The sequence below is a fragment of the Erythrolamprus reginae genome, chromosome 2 (assembly GCF_031021105.1).
Source record: "Erythrolamprus reginae isolate rEryReg1 chromosome 2, rEryReg1.hap1, whole genome shotgun sequence".
NCBI classification, from domain to species: domain Eukaryota; kingdom Metazoa; phylum Chordata; class Lepidosauria; order Squamata; family Dipsadidae; genus Erythrolamprus; species Erythrolamprus reginae.
The window spans coordinates 107,796,909-107,815,591 of NC_091951.1; the positions used below are offsets into that span (position 1 = coordinate 107,796,909).

General features: G+C 44.8%; 1 protein-coding gene across 7 annotated transcripts in view; it reads left to right on the forward strand.

Moving 5' to 3' along the window:
* TNIP1 (TNFAIP3 interacting protein 1) overlaps positions 1-18,683 on the forward strand; it is a 99,071-nt gene that overhangs the window by 36,011 nt on the left and 44,377 nt on the right. For 4 of the 7 annotated variants that reach the window (XM_070739047.1, XM_070739051.1, XM_070739052.1 and 1 more), the window contains exons 2-3: positions 2,667-2,842; positions 4,719-4,841. In XM_070739047.1, the coding sequence (XP_070595148.1) occupies positions 2,704-2,842; positions 4,719-4,841 (262 nt within the window). In that variant the 5' untranslated portion in view covers positions 2,667-2,703. The remainder of the gene's footprint in view (positions 1-2,666; positions 2,843-4,718; positions 4,842-18,683) is intronic. The other 3 variants (XM_070739053.1, XM_070739050.1, XM_070739054.1) reach the window with 1 other exon arrangement.

Below are 18,683 nucleotides of genomic sequence, written 5' to 3' on the forward strand. Positions count from 1 at the left end.
AGAAATCTTGGCATATTGTTGTTAAGTTTTTGGTGCCAGCCACTGCCACTGGCTGGCACTCTCAGGTCTTTCTCTGGGTTCTCAGTCACTTCCTCTCCTCTGCTCTTACAATGCTTCCAGGTCTCCAGACCCTCTGCAGTCTTATGAGGTCTTAATAGAAACTCCATATGGGCTCAGTGGGGCGAGCTTCAGGCACAGTCTCAGTTCCTCTTTCCTCCTTCCTCTTTCTTTCCTCTTTCTTTCCTCTCCTTCCTCCCACTAGTTCATTCCTCCATAGTCCCTCCGGCGCCGGGTGCTCCCACCATACAGCTCCTTGGCGTCTCGGGTCCATGCAGTGGGGGGAGGGCAATTTCAGACGTCACCCCTCTTTCTCCCCTCTCTCCTGTCCTCTCGGTGCACGCTCTCTCCTCCCGTCAGCTGTCCTTCCTTGCACACTCGAGACCCCTCCAGGGGACCATCAGCTTCAGGAGACCTCCTCCAAAAAAGGCTTCCCCCGGAGTCTGGGTCGTCCAAGCCAGTTGTTTCTTGGTTTGCTCCCTCTCCCTCTCCCTGGCCGTCACGGTCCTCCACTCTTCCCTTCTCCGACTCACCCGACTCACTCTCGGCAGCGCGGCTCAGTTGTAAATAGCGGCCGCCATTCCTCCGTGTCTCCGCCAACCCGACTCCAGGCGTGTTCGTGGCCAAACAGCTCGCCACCGCCACGAACACCGCCGAATCTAGGATTTCTGGAAACGGGGACACTTCGCCTCCCCAGAACTTCAAAGCAGTTGCTGACTCAACGGGGGGGTTCCTATATTTTTCTTTGATATTTAGCCGTAGTCCGGTGGAGCTATATTCCACCCTCCTCCTCCCACCGGAACCGGAAATATCGGACTGCAACATGGCCTGGAACTGGCTGACCATCTCAGCCCACTGAGCCTCCAGTCACCGGTACCTGGCTTTGCACTCCTACAGGTTTTCTCTCTGCTTCGAAAACCTATGCTCGTAGTCCTCACTGTGATACTTTTGTTGAGCCTCTTTCTCGGTCAGATCCAATTTGAACTGAGGCAGCTGTTTTGCCAACTCCTTCTTATGGTGGCCGCTTAGCTGCAGCAGCTACTTCCTGTTGGGGCTCTAAGGAGCGTGGGTGGGCAAGCAAGGAGTGGCTAGGAGGGGAGGGGCAAGTAGAGGTTGGTGAGGCACCCCTCAATGTGAGTGACATCGAGTTGACTACGCCCACCCAGTGACATGACCAGCTAGCCATGCCTACTCAGCAGATCATTAGGCAGATCATATAAGTGGTCCGCAGAATTTAAAATTATGAATTTAGTGGTCCCTGAGGTTCGAAAAGTTGGTGAGCCTTTCTCTAATCCATGTGCAGGTCTTTCTGTCTGGTCTTGTAATGCTGAGCATGTATCTTTCTATGGCTCCTTTTTTGTGATTATATATGATTTACTAACACAGTGCTGCTTTTTATTGTAATGAAAATAGATGATATATTACATTGTATGATTGTATGTGGAGAGAAAAAAAAATCTCTACCCAAAAATTCTATATAGAGAAAGGCAGAAAAATTCAACAACTCCCCCTCCCCCCACGGAATGTTTGGTTATTAGAGAGGTTTCCTAACCGTATTATGTCTGTACCTCATTGATCTAGATCTATAAAACTGGTGGTGGATGGGCTGGATGCATCACGCACAGGCCACACTCACCCCAGCTCCACAATGTTCTGCCGGGCTCTATGGTATGAGCCTCCCGAAAATTCAAGGGTACAAATTTCAGACACACACACGTTTGAAAATTCAAAACAATGTTCTTTATCACAAAATCCAAAAGAAACAAAGCACACTTTTTGTATTGCAAAGAGCACTTGTCCCAAAACGAATCCAAAACGAATCCCAGCGACTGATTAGGTCCCACAGAGTTGGCCTTCTCCGGGTCCCGTCGACTAAACAATGTCGTTTGGCGGAGCCAACCACAACACACAAAGGGAGGGAAAATGGTGCAAAATATCGTATGATGGCAATGTGACACCCCGAGTTCAACACTCTTGATCTAGATTGTTGTCACTGACCAAGATATTGATACCTAAATTCAGATTATTTGCTTCTGTTAAAGGCCTAGTCCAGTGATGGCGAACCTTTTTTTCCCTTGGTCTGAAAGAGCGTACATGCGGGCCATCACGCATGTGCAGGTGCCCACACCCATAACTCAGTGCCTGGGGAGGACGAAAACAGTTTCCTCCACCCCCTGGAGGCCCTCTGGAGGCCGGAAACAGACTGTTTCCCAACTTCTGGTGGGCCCTGTAGGCTTGTGTTTCACCCTCCTCAGGCACCAAGGGCTTCCCTGGAGCCAGGGGAGAGTAAAAACGCCTTCCTCCATCCTCCTGGAGGCTCTCCGCAATCCAAAAACGCCCTCCCAGAACCTCTGTGAGAGCCAAAAAACAGCTTGACAGCACACACATGCACATTGAAGCTGAGCTAGGACAACGGCTTGTGTGCCAGCAGATCTGGCTCCGTGTGCCACCTTTGCACCCGTGCCATAGGTTTGTCATCACTGGCCTAGTCTGTAAGCAGGATGTAATTGATGATTGTTGATACACCGACTATGCTCTTTCAGTATTTTAACCTTCTTAGATGATTCTCTTCCGGAATGCTAACTTTTTCTTGTTGTTTTTCACATCAGGCAGAATATCCTGAAGCTCAATAATTAATCTGCAGTCATGGAAAGCAAGGGGCCTTATCGGATCTATGACCCTGGTGGGGGAACACCGAAAGAAGCATCTGCTACCTTTGAATGGCTAGTGGAAGAAAATGCAAAACTTAAGGAGAAGATGCAGGGGATTAAATCTCTAGGTAACGGTGAGCATGAAACGGAAGCACAATTGACTCCTTGTTATTATTGTTGATGACTTTGGAATCCTATCATATGTGTGACAACTTAAAGAAAAACGTCTTTTTATCTAGCTCTTATCGGTAAAACCCTCAAATCTGCAACTTCATAGAAGTTAAGTTGTCGCATAAGAGGTCTTTTGCCAGTAGGTTCATCTATTTGTTTGGATGGAATTATTGTAGAAAATAAAGGGGAATAATCTGACAGCAAATGTAATTCAAGTAAGAAGAAAAGTGATTGTGTAACTTACAATAGTTTTCGGACTATAAGACTCAGCAATGTATAAGATGCACTGACATTTCAAAGAGGTAACTAAGGAAAAAAAGTACTTCCCCAGCACCCAGAAGTACTCTGCAAGCCTCTCAAATCCCCTGTGCACCCAATCTTTTGCAAATACTGACTTGTTTTTCACCCATTTTTGCGAAAAATGGGGCACACAGAGTGTTTGGGAAGCCTGCAGAATGCTTCTGGGGACGGGGGAAAGGCAAAAATACCCCCATTATTGTAAAAAACGGCCCTTTAAAAAAGAAGTGGAGTATTTTTGCTTTCCCCTTGCTCCTAAAAACACTCTGCAGGTCTCCCAAATCCTCTACAGACCCCATTTTTCGTAAAAATGGGATGTGGGGAATGGGTCTTCGGGAAGCGAAAAATGGCTGTATTCGGTGTATAAGACAACAGCTTCTGCCACTAGATGTTTTCATTTTTTGTACCAATACAGAATAACATCATTTGCACTTTATAATACAAATTGAAGAGTTATATGATAGCAGGCAGAAGTTTTAAGTTACGATGTTGCACATAAACTAGGCATGATAAATTCTCTGGATTCAGACCTACACGACCTCCATGTTTAATGCTTTCATTGCCATTAGCACTTCTGAATGAAAACAAATCAAAGCATCCTCATAGGCTTCTGTTTCTGTTGATATTGCTGCCTTTTTAACTCACCCCACGGAGTCACATGCACTTTCAGAGAGACAGTTTGATGCTATGGTTAAGAGGGTGACCTAGAAACCAGGACACTGAATTATATTCCCACCTTAGTCACGAAAGCCAGCTGGGTGACTTTGGGCCAGTCACTCTCTCTCTCAGCCCAACCCACCTCACAGGGTTGTAGGGAAATTAGGATGAAAAATTAGGGGAAAAGGAGCTTTGATGACATGAAGACGTCCTTCCTGGAGGCCAAAACGTGGCCTCCAGGAAGGACGTCTTCGTGACGTCAAAGCTCCTCCCATGGAATTCCCTATTGGGATTTCCCACCTCCTTTCCAGCCTCCAGATCGGCCGAAAACGCTGCCGTCGATAGCAAAAACGGTGCTCCGCCAGGCGCTGTCGCCCGGCTGTAACCTTCTGAAACAGCCAGGCGCTTCTCGGCGGCCTCTGGAACCCAAACCTGAACTTCCGGGTTCGGCGTTCAGGAAAACGCCGAGAAGCCCCCCGGCTGTTTTAAAAGGTGACAGCCGGGCGGCGGCGGTGGAGCGCCATTTTGAGATTTTTTTTCCCCTTTTGCACGCATTAATCGCTTTTACATTGTTTCCTATGGGAAACAATGTTTCATCTTACGAACTTTTCGCCTTACGAACCTACTTCCAGAACCAATTAAGTTTGTAAGATGAGGTATTACTGTACTTGCTTAATTAACTACCATGTCAGTTTACAAACATTTGCCTGCTCTGCTGTGAAAGTGAGGATCATCTCTATGTAGAAAAGGATAAGCTATCAAATAATCATTAGATTAAAATTGCAGTACAATGGGGCAAGCGTGGTAAACTGGGCTATATTGCTAGAAAAAAAGATTTGAGCATGGATCAGGAAGCTCTGAATGATACCCTTTCTATTTTGCCAGGAGAGTTATTGGAAGAGTCGCAGTTAGAAGCCTCCAGATTACGTCAAAAAGTGGAAGACCTCGTGAAGGACAATGAAATGCTAAGATCAACCTCCTCTTTTGAAAAATTTGAAGAAGTAGCAGGTATGAGAATATTCGAACAAATATGTGAATGTTCCTCTGGCAAACCTACATTCATGCATTCGTGCCAGAGAAAGGGAATGGAATTTGAAAAAAGATTTGGAAAAAAAAGAAGAAGTTTTGAGCGGGGGAAGGAAAAAATAAATCTGCAATCGTGCCTTTGTGTGTTCTGGCAGATAAAATAAAATACGCTTCAGTCTACACCGTGACATATGAAAAGCATTCACATGAATAGGAAACTTTGCATAAAATGAACTTAGCTCTTCTAACAATTCCGTGTTTTCACGTTTGCGAAGACAGTGGAATTGAATTATAGCTGCATAAACAGAGCAGTGGAAACTATCCTAGGTTTTATCCAGTGGGTGAAAAACTAATCTCAAAAAGTAAGAGGTGGGGAAACCCTTAGGTTGAAGGGTTTAGTGCCACAGGCAGGACCAGGTTGCTAAATTGATAATAGTTTACTTACCTTGATTTATTCAAAAGATTTCTATGGCCATCTATTTGAAGAAAACAACTCTGGGTGATGCCCAATGGCAATAAAAAGGGGAAAAAATCTAATAATCAACAACAAAGGCAACCCGATAAATGCAATAAACACAAAAGGCAAATGTCAGATGTCCCCAATCTTTCTCCTCTAATGCAGCCATCACCACCATCTTCAGGTTAGATCTCATAAGAGGGGTAGGTGGGTAGCAAATTTTCCCTGAACTGCTGAACAGGGCAACAGAAGCTAAGTGGGGGGAGGTGGTTTGTTATACATCTAGCATATAGATTCCTGTAATCAGCACCATGAATTACATATGAGAACAACCTGTGCAGCAGTTGTGTAAGATAACAGTGCTGAGATTTCCTGGTAGGCACATTGGCTGCTCTATTTGACATAAGCTGAAGTTTACGTGGGCATCCCCATGTAGAGCAAATTATAATAATCCACCTGAATAACTTAGATCATCTTCACTCAAATGTCAATGAGTGACAAGTTGCTTTACTTTCAGTGCTTTGAAACATTAGAAAGAAACATTATACGCTTAATCTTCAAAATAATGTACTTTCTCCTACTCTATTGCTGAAGCCACAAAACTCTCTTCAGTTCAGAAAAGAAAGAAGCTGACATTGTCAAGACAGGTTCTGCCTGTCCAAGATAGAAGGGAATAGATCACTCCAATTTGGCCTTTCAATTTTATCTGTTTTCATAAATGCAGTGTGTTCTGTTTCTGCAGTACAGATTCTTTTTACATGAACGTCCACATTTACATGCTAGATAAACATGCATTTAAAACAAAGTTAAGTTTTCCTTAAAAGATGCATGTCTATGAATGTACAGATGCATACTCTATCATTCATTCTAATTATGCACTTCGTTCTAATTCACATACTTAATTTGGAAAGTGCAAATCAGTCTGATAGATTAATTCTACAAGTGTTCTTCATCCTATGCCATGTTCTCCGTACTGAAGGAGCGGGTCCAGCAGTCACATGGGTTGCTCATGTCCAATCCGGTGGAACTGAGCCTAGTATTAAAAAAGCTTGCCGGATCCGCCCCTTCCCCAGAATTCGCTCAGTTCGCATATCCTGCGGTTGTATGTGATAGCTCGTTCAACATTCTAACACCTTCCCTTCGATCTTTCCTTCAAAAAAGTAGTAAGATTTATTGTCTTTATTTTATTACTTGCACTATTTGCGCCAGCCGTTTTAAAAAGGAAAAAAAGTAAAAGGCGGCTAGGCTTTTTTACTTGGGAGAAGTTGCGGTTTCGTTTTCCCCCGGCGGTTTTGCCGGTTACGATTCCTGCGGCCGCTTGTGGATTCTTCTAATCCCTTGGCCTGGAGGTCCTGGTGCAAGTATTTATCATTGGATTATTGCTTATTTATTGTATAAAAATATATTTAAGGGCTTATAAAATACCTCCTGCGGAGTGGGACGCCTCTAGTCTCCTGGACTTAGTCGATCGCTTTTCCCTTAAGAAATTCTACGAAGCGATTTTTTGGCGCGAAGGCCTTCGCGCCCTTTCTTAAAATATCTAGGCCTCTCGTGTTGGCCTTCTGCCAGCCGCGTAGGCCTCAGTCCACCGCGTGGATCCGGGAGCGGGCCTTGGGGGTCCCAGGCTAAATTCTCCACCGGCCTAGCCTCCAACCAGAGTGCCTTGGTTTTACTTAATTGCAAAGTTTAGGGAGGCTGGCCCCGCTGGATTTGGGGGCACGAACTCTGGGTTTGCCCAGATTGTCCTCACGTTTCAGCAGCTTCGAGGCCTCGAAGCAGGATCCATTCCTCTTGGGAAGTCCTTGAAATCTTCTCCTTATAATTTAGTTATTGGCTCAGCCTTGTCTTCTGTTAATTGTCAGACTATGGCTACTTTTCCCAAGAGAGGCACAACTAAAGGTCCCAGAGAGGCCAGGCCTACAGGCGATGAGATTACTAGTATCCCCCAGGCCTCTTCCTCCTCTTCTCCAGGGGCCCGCCCCTCGACCAAGGTCACCAGGGCCGAGAAGAGAAGGGACCTAGCCCTACAAAAGATTCATGATAAATCGGCAAAACGTTTGAAAGTGCAGGCCCAAGTAATCAGTAGTCAAGACCCACCAGAGGCCTCTAGTCTGCCTCCTTCTGGGGTCCCTGTGTTATCTCTGGATGAGCCAAACCTAGACAGACCCCAACCTAACCTATGGGGCATAGGTCCAGAGGAACCAGATATTATGGAAGATTCCCCCCAGCCAGGATCCTCCCAGGCCTTTAGGAATTCTTCTGCCATCTCTGCTGATATTTCCAGTTTACCTCCTGAGTTCCAATCTATTTTTGCTGTGTTGTCCAAAGCCATTGATGCCAAACTCTCCTCCATCAATGAGCTTCCTTTACCTCTTCCTCCTTCTCGTTCCTCCCGCCCCTTGGGTTCTTCCCCAGCGGTCAGAGCTCCTATTCAGGATGACTCAGAGTCCTCCCAAGATGAATATGAGGATGTAGAGGAGGATGAAGACCCTTTCCAGGGCTTATCAGAGGATGAGGAATCCCAAATAAAGGTCCCTCCTCCTATTACTATTTTCCCTTCTCAACTATTCAAATCTCTCCTCCTCAAAGCTAGAATTTCTACGGGATTAGCGGCCCAGGAGAAACAAGCCTCCACTTCCACTGATCCCCCGGAGGAGAATTTACCTTACTTCACAGAGGAACAGGAGGATAACGAGGTAATCCCTATGCCTAAATTATTTAAAGATGCCTTACTTAAACAGTGGGATTTTCCAGCCTCTGGCCTTAATCCCTCTACCAAGGACAGAAAGTTGTATAAACTCTCCTCTTCCTATGAAGAGCTTCTATCTTTTCCCAAACCAGATGAACCTGTCAAAATTCTTCACTCGGCAGCGGCTGTGCCAGGCGAGGCGGAGGAAGTCCTCCGTCCAGAGGACAAGCGCATCGAGCAAATGCTCAAAAGAGGATTCTCCGCTGATTCCTGGGCCATTAAAAGTTCTGCAGCAGCCTCCTTCTTCTCCAGAGCCATGCTGCTGTGGCTTCGCCAACTTCAACAGCACATTCCTCCAGATGACTTGAGAGGTCAACAAGACTTCAACAAGGTCTTTGCAGCTGCCCAGTACGTGGCTGATGCCACCTTACAATCTACTAGATTTTCTGCTAAGTCTATTGCAGCCTCTACAACGGCAAGAAGACTCCTATGGATTCGACCTTGGCAAGCGGGAGTTCGCCAAAAGTGGCAGTTATCCCAGGGCCCCTTAAAGCGCGACCTTCTCTTCGGTGATCTTCTGGATCCTCTCCTCACGGAGACCACAGACAAGAAGAAGGTCTTGGGTCCAACCACAAAAAAGGTTACTAAAACGCAGTCCTTTCGTCGCCCAGGGCGCCAGCAAGATCAAGCGGCTTCCTATCAGAGATCTCCAGGTCAGTATTCCCCCCGCTTTCGTTCCCAAGGTAGGAACTCCAGGGGTAGGGGTTTTCGTTTCCAAAGGGGAGCTGCCTCTAACAGGGCTTCAAAAAAACCTAGATGGTAACCTTTCCTCCATTCCCATAGGGGGTCGCCTAGCTCATTTCGCTGCAAATTGGCGTCTCACCTCCAAGGACCCTTGGGTCATTGACACTGTTCAAACAGGCCTTCTTTTAGAATTTATTTCTCCTCCCCCTAAACGTTTTATTTCCTGCCCTTCGCCCAGGTCATCCTCAGATTGTAACCGTATAGAGGAGGCCATTTCTCATCTATTGTCCATTAGAGCCATTCAGCCGGTCCCTTCCGGTCAGAAGGGCCTAGGTTTTTACTCCATCCTATTTATGGTTCCAAAGTCCTCCGGAGGTTGGAGAGCCATTTTGGATTTAAAGAAACTAAACCTATTCATCAAATATAGGAAGTTTAAAATGCACTCCTTGTCTTCTATTTTGGCCGCCATTCACTCGGGAGATTTCATGGTCTCCTTAGACCTCACTGAGGCCTACCTTCACATTCCTATAGCCAAATGCCACAGAAAATTTTTACGTTTTTCCTTTCAAGGCAGGCATTTCCAGTATAGGGCGATGCCATTTGGCCTTTCCTCGGCCCCTCGGGTCTTCACAAAGCTCTTGGGGTCCCTGGCGGCCTATATCCGGGCGTCTCCCATCCACATTTTATGTTATCTTGATGATATTTTAATTCATGGGAACTCCCTAGAGAGAGTGAAATCAGACCTTTCTGTCACCATGTCAGTCCTTCAGGACCATGGGTTTTCCATCAACTTTGAAAAAAGTCACCTCCAACCTTCCACTTCCATTCCTCACCTGGGAGCCATTATTGATTCAAAATCTTCCCAGGTTTTTCTCTCTCCCGAGAGAAAACTCAGTATTGTGGAGTTAATTTCTAACATTTTATCTAATCCTTCAGTATCCATAGTTACTCTATCTTCCCTTTTGGGGAAGATGGTGTCATGCATAGGCATCATTCCCTGGGCTCGCCTTCATGCTAGGGAACTCCAGTGGCTTCTGTTGCCTTTTCAGAGATCGGGGCACAGCAACTCAAATCGACGCATCGTCATTCCACTGAGTGTTCGCAGATCCTTCAAGTGGTGGAAGTCTCCGGCCATGGACAGAGGATCCCCGTTCAGGTGCCCGGATCAATTTGTCATCACCACAGATGCCAGTCTATCGGGATGGGGCGCCCACGCCCAGGGGATGATAGCCCAGGGCACGTGGTCCCCGGAGGAAGCTTCCAGGCCAATAAATTGGCTAGAGTTAAGAGCCGTCTCCCTGGCTCTGAAGCATTTCTCTCCTCGCATCCCCAACCGGCACGTTCTCATTCTCACCGACAACATTGCCACAAAAAGCCACATCTGCAGGCAAGGGGGCACGAGATCCAAGGCTCTCATGAGGGAGGCCCTCAAGCTGGGCCTTTGGGCGGAAAAACATCTCCAGTCGCTCCTAGCCGATCACATCTCGGGGAGTCTCAACATCCAGGCGGATTGGCTATCCCGAGCAACGATAGACCCAGGAGAGTGGAACCTCCATCAAGACCTGTTCCATCAAATCACCCTCAGATTCGGCCTACCAGTCCTGGATCTCTTCGCGACCAATGCGAACGCCCAACTCCCTCGCTTCTATTCCAGATTTCCATCCCCGGGAGCGGAAGCGATCAATGCCCTCCGGAGTCCATGGCCTCCAGGCCTACTCTATGCATTTCCTCCAATTCCAATCCTCCCGGACGTGATTCACAAGGTCCTCACCGAGAGGGCCCGAGTAATCTTAATCGCCCCTCATTGGCCCCGCCGGCCCTGGTTCGCAGATCTCCAACAGCTGTCCGTCCAGGACCCTTGGCGACTCCCCGTTTCGGGGGATATGCTGCGGCAGGGGGCCTCTTTCCATCCAGACCCGGAGTGGTTCCACCTCACCGCCTGGCTGTTATCAGGAGAGATTTAGAACTGCGTGGGCATGACCCCGATTCAGTGGAGGTCATTCTAAAGGCCAGAAGGGGCTCGACCAATCGAATCTACGACCACACGTGGTCCAAGTTTCACCAGTGGTGTCTTCAGGAAGGTCTCTCCCCTCTGTGCATCCCCATACACAGAATTATTTCCTTCCTTATGCAAGGTTTCCATAAAGGACTCTCCACCAGCACCCTCCGGCGTCATCTGGCAGCCATTTCATCTGTCCTAGGGGGCCCCCGCAGACAGCCTCTCCGATCCTTCCCTGAAGTTCAGGAATTCCTCAAGGGCATAGCCAACCTCAGACCTTCCAAGGTCCACAGGTATCCATCCTGGGACTTGCCACGGGTTCTCCACTCCCTCACGCAGGCACCATACGAACCCCTAAAATTGGCGTCCCTCAGGTACCTATCCTTTAAGGTAGCCTTCCTGGTGGCTATTACCTCTGCCCGACGCATTTCGGAGCTGGCTGCCCTCTCAATCAGGCAGGACCTTTGTCAATTCCATCAGGACAAGGTAGTCTTGCGACTGGACCCCACCTTCTTACCCAAGGTCAGTTCCATGTTCCACAGATCTCAGGATATTGTCCTACCTTCCTTCTGCCTCCAACGAGACCATCCCTTGGCAATTAGATGGCACACCCTGGATCTCACCAGAGCGCTGAGAATATATATCCAACGCACAGGACCCTTTCGGAGGTCAGAAGCACTTTTTGTAGCCTATCATCCCAGAGTCATGGGGGCCAAAGTGTCTTCAACAGTAATAGGCCGTTGGATCAGAGGGACTATATCTAAGGCCTATGAGTCGGCCTCCCTCTCAGTTCCAAGGAACATCACTGCGCATTCCACCAGGAGCGCAGCCACCTCGGCCGCTTGGGCGACTCAAGCCCCGTTGGAGGAGGTCTGCAAAGCAGCCACTTGGGCCTCGCCAAATTCCTTCATCAGGCACTACAAAATTGATTCTTACGCTTCAGCGGACGCTGCCTTCGGCAGAAGGGTACTCCAATCCGTTATCTCACACGATAGCAAGCTAATCCCACCCTAGGGACCATCTATTGGGTATGTCCCATGTGACTGCTGGACCCGCTCCTTCAGTACGGAGAATAGGCGTTGATTGCTTACCTGAACGCCTCTTCTCGTACGGTGAGCGGGTACAGCAGTCACTTCCCGCCCTTGTATGTGTCTTCTTTACCTTTCTATCTCTTTCTTCCTCTAACAATGAGAGTTGAACACTACAGAGCTTCACAACTGAGCCTAGTCTATGGATTCGCGAATTCTGGGGAAGGGGCGGATCCGGCAAGCTTTTTTAATACTAGGCTCAGTTCCACCGGATTGGACATGAGCAACCCATGTGACTGCTGTACCCGCTCACCGTACGAGAAGAGGCGTTCAGGTAAGCAATCAACGCCTATTCTGAAGAGTTCTAGAGTTGTTGAGAATTCTGCAATAGATCAAATTACTTGATTGATCGATTGATATCGCTGTCCATCTTCCAGTCAAACCTCTGCCAAGAGAATAAAGATAGAAAACCCAGTAGAACACCCTCTATCTATATGCTCTAATTAGGAGATAAAACTCCCCTTTGAAGGATTTGCATCTTTTCCATCCTTTGGTCCATGGTGCTTTTCTCCATTTTTGTTGACAGATGTTTGCTGTGATCTTTAATGTTTCCACACCAGTCTTCAAAAGCTCTATAGGGATCCATCCCCAAGACTCTTCAGTTTGCCAGTTATTCCATCTCATTTCCTCCTCAAGCATCATTGGTTCCTCCTCACATTCTTTTGTCTCTAATACATTGTCATCTTTTTACACAGGTTTTCTGGCTATTCTTTCCAACTTTTTATCTTATGTTCCATCATTAATTTGTTTTATGTTCCTTATTGTTGTGAGTGTCCTTTGTCAGCCTCAGGAAGTATCAGATTCTGAGGATGAGGAAACAGAGGCTTTAGCTTACCCTGTTTTAAGAAGGTTGTCAGAAGGCAGTGTGGATGAGCAGTGGAGGGCTACCAACATTTTTACTACCACACTGTGGGCGTGGCTTATGCAGGATGCCCTGCATTTTCTTTCAACATCTTGCAGTGCAAATTGGGTGCTCTGGGATGGAGCTCCATTGTTGCTAACCCACTGTGTAGCCCACCCCCGGGGACGAGAGCGTAGGAAACAATGATTTAGAAGTTAGTATGGAAAGTAGTTCATCTTCAGATAATGGGAGAATAGCTGACAGCCCATGGGTGAATCCTAGGTTCAGGAGTTTCGCAAAATGAAAAGAAGAAATTCTTGGGAAAAAGTTTTAAATCTGCAAGTGTTAGAATTGTGTAAATAGCTAATGCGTCACTTCCTGAAATATAGCGGAAAAGAAATGCTTTTGGACAACCTGTGTATTTAAAATATGGCGTGATTCATAGTCTGGAAAAAGTTAGCTTTTGATAAACCATGACAGTCTGTGCTAATTTAGATTAACAAGAAAACAGAGTAGAGCCTTTTTAGCACTGATAAGGATCCTTCACTTAGAGAGAGATTTATAGCCTTGCTTTTTTCAGTTTTTGAGCTTGGAATGTGAATTGCATTGTAAAAGTATTCACTGTGCATGATTTCGCAACTAATTGTTGCTATTGATATTCTGTGTAAGAGAGAATAAAGGATTTATTTGTTGGAAGATCAAAGCCTTGGGAAAAGATTTTTGGATAGCCTTAGTTGAACCAGAACAGTTATGACGTGTGTGTTTTTTATTTTCTTCAATAGATCCCTTGTTCTTCCCATTCTATTATTGTATTCTATTTGTCTATACATGTATTCTGAATTTGTATATACACCGTTATCTCTTCTCACTTGTCACTGGTAGCTTGTATTAAGTGCTCTGTTTTCTCTAGATCTGCTTTGGCATGTGCCTTCCTTCTTTAGTCATTTCCATGGCCTTGTTTTGACAGCCAGTGTATTATTTGTTTTTTTCTTTTAATATTTATTTTTTAGCTTTCTCTTTTACAATCATTTTAACTATTGGTAACTGCAACAAATCCTTGAGCTTTCCGTCAACTAGGTGGAGCTCTTTGAATCTGTTTCTCATTTCAATCTTATATTCTTCTGCACTGGGTTTGTAGTATGTATCTCAATGAAAACAGGAACTTCTCTAGAGTTTCTCAGACTGGTATATTTCTATGACTAGTAGCAGATGACCTAATTCTCAGTCAGCACCCAACATATTCTGCAATTCGGTATAAACATTTCCCATCTGTTGTTACGTAAGATCTATTCTGTTAATTATAGTGTTGCCCATTTGGAGATGTCCAGGTTAAGAGCCGTTTTTTGTTGTTGAGAAGTAATTTATTAAGGGACATGCATCCTATTTTCTGTACGGAAGACTATTAGTCATTGTTCTGCATCGTTGCAGGTTGCTATTCTGAATCCTCCAACTATATTGCATACCGTTCCTCTTCAATTTTTACATTAAAACCGATTCTCAGAACCTTCAAAAATCCATTGACTCAAAAAGGCTTGAAAAACAGGCTGGGAATTTATAGTAAACATTACAATCAGTCCAGATTAATTAATATTCAAATTGTGATCCCGCCCACCTTTCTACAACATTTTGTTTTTCTCCCAACCCATATATGAAAATTTATGTTACTTATTTTTAATTTGGAAATTCTGAATGTCTGTGGAGACTCTCAGACATCCAGGTCATAGTTGTCCCAAAGATGCTTATTCAAAAGGCAACTAGACTTCATTTTTTTCTTGAAAAAGCTTCTCATTTAAGAATTGTGATTGAATGGAGGAGGATGGAAAGATTTATATTCCTTGCAATCACCTGGTCAATAGAGTTGTTGAGGCCACTTGGAAGTTCATCTGTGCGGTAAGGGCAACTTTAATAGTGTAAATGGATGTGGGATCTTCTTGGAAATGCTGAAATGATTGTTTTGTAAACAGGAGATGTGGTGTTGCATCCCAGCCCTCTGTTGAGAGAAGGGTGTTCAATCTGAATATAGATGGCCTGTTTGAGTCCTCTTTTGGAAATCCTAAAACCTAGCAGAGAATTACATTGCTGAGATATTACTGGTTTATGTCTTTTGAGCGCGGAAGCCTCTTTAGCTACATATTGGGCTTGAGTCAATGTAATTTCTGTAGAAACCATAACTAAGCCAGGAAAAAAAAACAGGTTTATAAAGATAAAGGTTTCTCATGTCCAGATATTCCTGACACTAGGGGGCGGTGCTCATTAACTGAGGGAGCCAGCATTGTCTGAAGACATTTATGTGGTTCTGTGGTCAGTGTAACCAGTGCCGAGGCGTATGGAACACTGTTACCCTCCCACTAAAATGGTACCTATTTAAGAGCCGTGGTGGTGCCGTGGTTAGAGTGCAGCATTGTAGGCTACTTCAGCTAACTTCTAGCTGTAATTCAGCAGTTCAAATCACACCACAGGCTCCAGGTTGACTCAGCCTTCCATCCTTCCAAGGTAGGTAAAATGAGGACCCAGATTGTTGGGGGTAATGTGCTGATTCTGTAAACTGCTTAGAGAGGATTGGAAAAGCACTATGAAGCGGTATATAAGTCTAAATGCTATCGCTATCTATTTGCATTTGCATGCTTTCAAATTGCTAGGTAGGCAGAAACTGGTGCAAGTAACAGAATAGCAGAGTTGAAAAGGACCTTGGAATTCTTCTAGTCCAACTCCCTGCTCAAACAGGAAACCCTATACCAGTGATGGCGAACCTATAGCATGGGTGCCATAGGTGGCACACGGAGTCATATCTGCCTTCACACGAGCCATTGCCCTAACTCAGCTCCAGCACGCATGTGCGCGCTGGCCAGCTGATTATTGGCTTGCACGGAGGCTCTGGGAGGGCATTTTCAGTTTCTGGAGAGCCACCGGATGGATGGGGGAGGGCATTTTCATTGTCCCCAGGCTCCAGCGAAGTCTCTGGAGCCTGGAGAGGGTGAAAAAAATAGGCCTACTGGGCCCACCAGAAGTTGGGAAATGGGCTGTTTCTGGCCTCCAGAATGCCTCCAGGGGGCCAGGGGAGGCAATTTTCACCCTCTCCAGGCATTGAATTGTGGGTTTGCACGATAGTGTGTGTGCATGCACTTTTGGCACCTAAGGGAAAAAAAGTTCACCATCACTGCCCTATACTATTCCAAACTAGTCCAGTCTCTTCTTACAAGCCTCCTGTGATGGAGCATCCACAAATTCTTTTTTTTTAAGTGTTTATTTTTATTACCATACAGATATTTCAACATATTTATTATCCCATTTCTCATTTCATTATTTTATGAGATCATTACACATATAATCTATATTTATCTTATTGCTTTATTAGTTCAAGGTTGCTTTTTTTACCATCCTCCCTTTCTATCTCATACAGCCCTACTTTCTCTTTCTTCGTACCTTCCCTTCCTTTTTCTCTTTCTAAACCTACTTCCCTTCCCTCTCTCCTTTTCTTTCCTACTTCCTCTCCTGCCCTCTCTCCTTATTTATATTTTTTTTCTAATCATCTATAGATCTTCTGCCAAGTCTTGTAATACAGTGAATCCACTTTATTTTTTAATCTTAATGTTAATCTGTTCATTTCAGTGCAGTCCAAAATTTTCTTTATTATCTGCTCTTCCAGGAATAATAACTGATTTCCAATTTTGTCCAAATACAATCCTAGCTGCTGTTACTATATGTATTATTAAATATATATCTTCTTTTTTTGTGTTTTTCTGGTAGGATTCCTAATAAAAAGATTTCTGGGTTTAAGTCTGGCTTTTCTTCGAGCATTTTTCCTAACCATTTATTAGATTTTTCGTGCTTCTGTACATGTCCACCACATATGATAATAAGAACCCAGTATTTGCTGACATTTCCAACCTTTTGCTGGTTTGTCTTTAAAAAAAATTGATAATTTTTCTGGTGACATATGCCATCTATAAAACATGTTATGCATATTTTCTTTATAAGCTGTTGCCATGGTTAGTTTGTAATTTCTTTCCCATATTTGTTGCCATTTGTCCAATTCTAAGGTATATCCAAAATATTTCATCCAAATTATCATTGTTTCTTTTACCACTTCTTCCTTTAGTTCAACATGTAACAAATAGTAATATAATTTCTTAATCATTTTTTCATCACTGCCTGTTAATATCTCATCTAATTCCGAACTTCCGGTCATAAATCCTATCACCCACAACTTCTGAAGGCAAGCCATTCCACTGATCAATCATTCTCATTGTAAGGAAATTTCTCCTTAGTTCTAGTTCGCTTCTCTTCTTGATTAGTCAAGGAAGGAGAGCTCATCTTGTTATGCAGCGCTGAGGTATCAAACACAGGCATCAACAGGGAAAAGTCAGCTGATGACAGCGTATTGGAGGAAAAAAGTTGAAAGCTGGAAGGAATAGAGCTCGTAATGGAGGTGAGATCAGCCTAAGAAACCTCCTGGGAGGTGAGCTGAAGATTGAAGCTAGAGCCTGAACAGAATATGAAGCCACTCTTTAAGGTCATAAGGGAAAGCTGAAGCAGAGAGATCTGGCCACAGGATATTTCTAGCAATATTTGAAATATTTGACACCTTTATCCAAGGATCTAGCAGTAGCCAGGAGGAAGTGGAGCTAGTAGAAGATTGCTATACATAAATTATCCTTAGTTGTGAGAAACTGACTAAAGGTTAGAAAAATCTCATCTGAGGAAACCACAGGTGAAAGATCAAGTGAAACATCAAGATTCCTTGTGCATTAGGAAACATAACTAAATGTATGGATTGAAGTAATCTCTGGCTTCTGGTACAAAATCAAATCCTTATGTAAACCCTTAATAAGTACAGTGATCCCTCGAGTTTCGCGATCTCGATCTTCGCGAAACGCTATATCGCGATTTTTAAAAAAAAGTAATTAAAAAAAAAACCACTTCCGCGTTTGGCTTCAGGACTCAGCAAGGAAGCGGCGCGGCTGTTTTAAAAGGTCGCAGCCGGCCTGGGGGGCTTCCCAGCACCCCCCCGAACCCCCAACCTGGGTCTTCCCGGCCACCCACGGAAAGGGGAAACCCCGGCTCCTCGCTGATGCCCGCCGCTCGCCCGCCCGCCAGCAAGAGGGGGAAGACTCAGGGAAGGTTCCTTCGGCCGCCCAGCAGCTGATCTGCTCGGTAGCGCAGCAGCAGCGAGGAGCCGAATGGGGTTTCCCCTTTGCGTGGGCGGCGGGGAACGCAAACTCCACCATCTACACATGCGCGGCCATAGAAAAAAGGGCGCGCATGCGCAGATGGTGTTTTTACTTCCGCAACCCTACATCGCGAAAAATCGATTATCGCGAGGGGTCTTGGAACGGAACCATCGCGATAATAGAGGGATCACTGTATTTCTCTTTCGTTCAATATGTAAATTTAGTATGGTGATGTCAGTACTATGTATGCACCTTATATGAAATAAAAACAGGCTTTTATATTTTATGTAAGGCACACTGTTTTTTCGCTTAGAGCAGTTAAACATGTCTTTTTTATAAAAAAAATATTTTATTTTTTTATTGATTTTATAGAATATAAACACACACATGCAACAAGTGCTCTGTGATTGGGGCCCACCACCAGACAAACATTCACACACCACCACCAAATTGGGGGGTGTTTCTTATACATACCATTTTAACTCAAGAGCAAAATATCTATTTACATATTATAAAGTGATTCCAATTTATTCTTTGTAGCTTGGTCTCGGATTCTACTAACCATATATCGTCTTACGTTGTCCCATCGCCCCGTCAGTTGTCGCAAATCATCTCTTTTTCCAATTTCACCCATTTATTTTCAAATAATTGCAACTCCATTAATCTTTCAATTAGCAATTAAACATGTCAAGGGAGTGGTCCCTAATGGTAATGTTTTTTTAACCTTGTTAAATATGGTATCAGAGAATGCTATAAACCCAAGCCTATATTTTCTTGAAAAAACAAAACCAGTCAAGTGTCCATATGGTTTTGTCATGGGATTAAAAGAAACGCA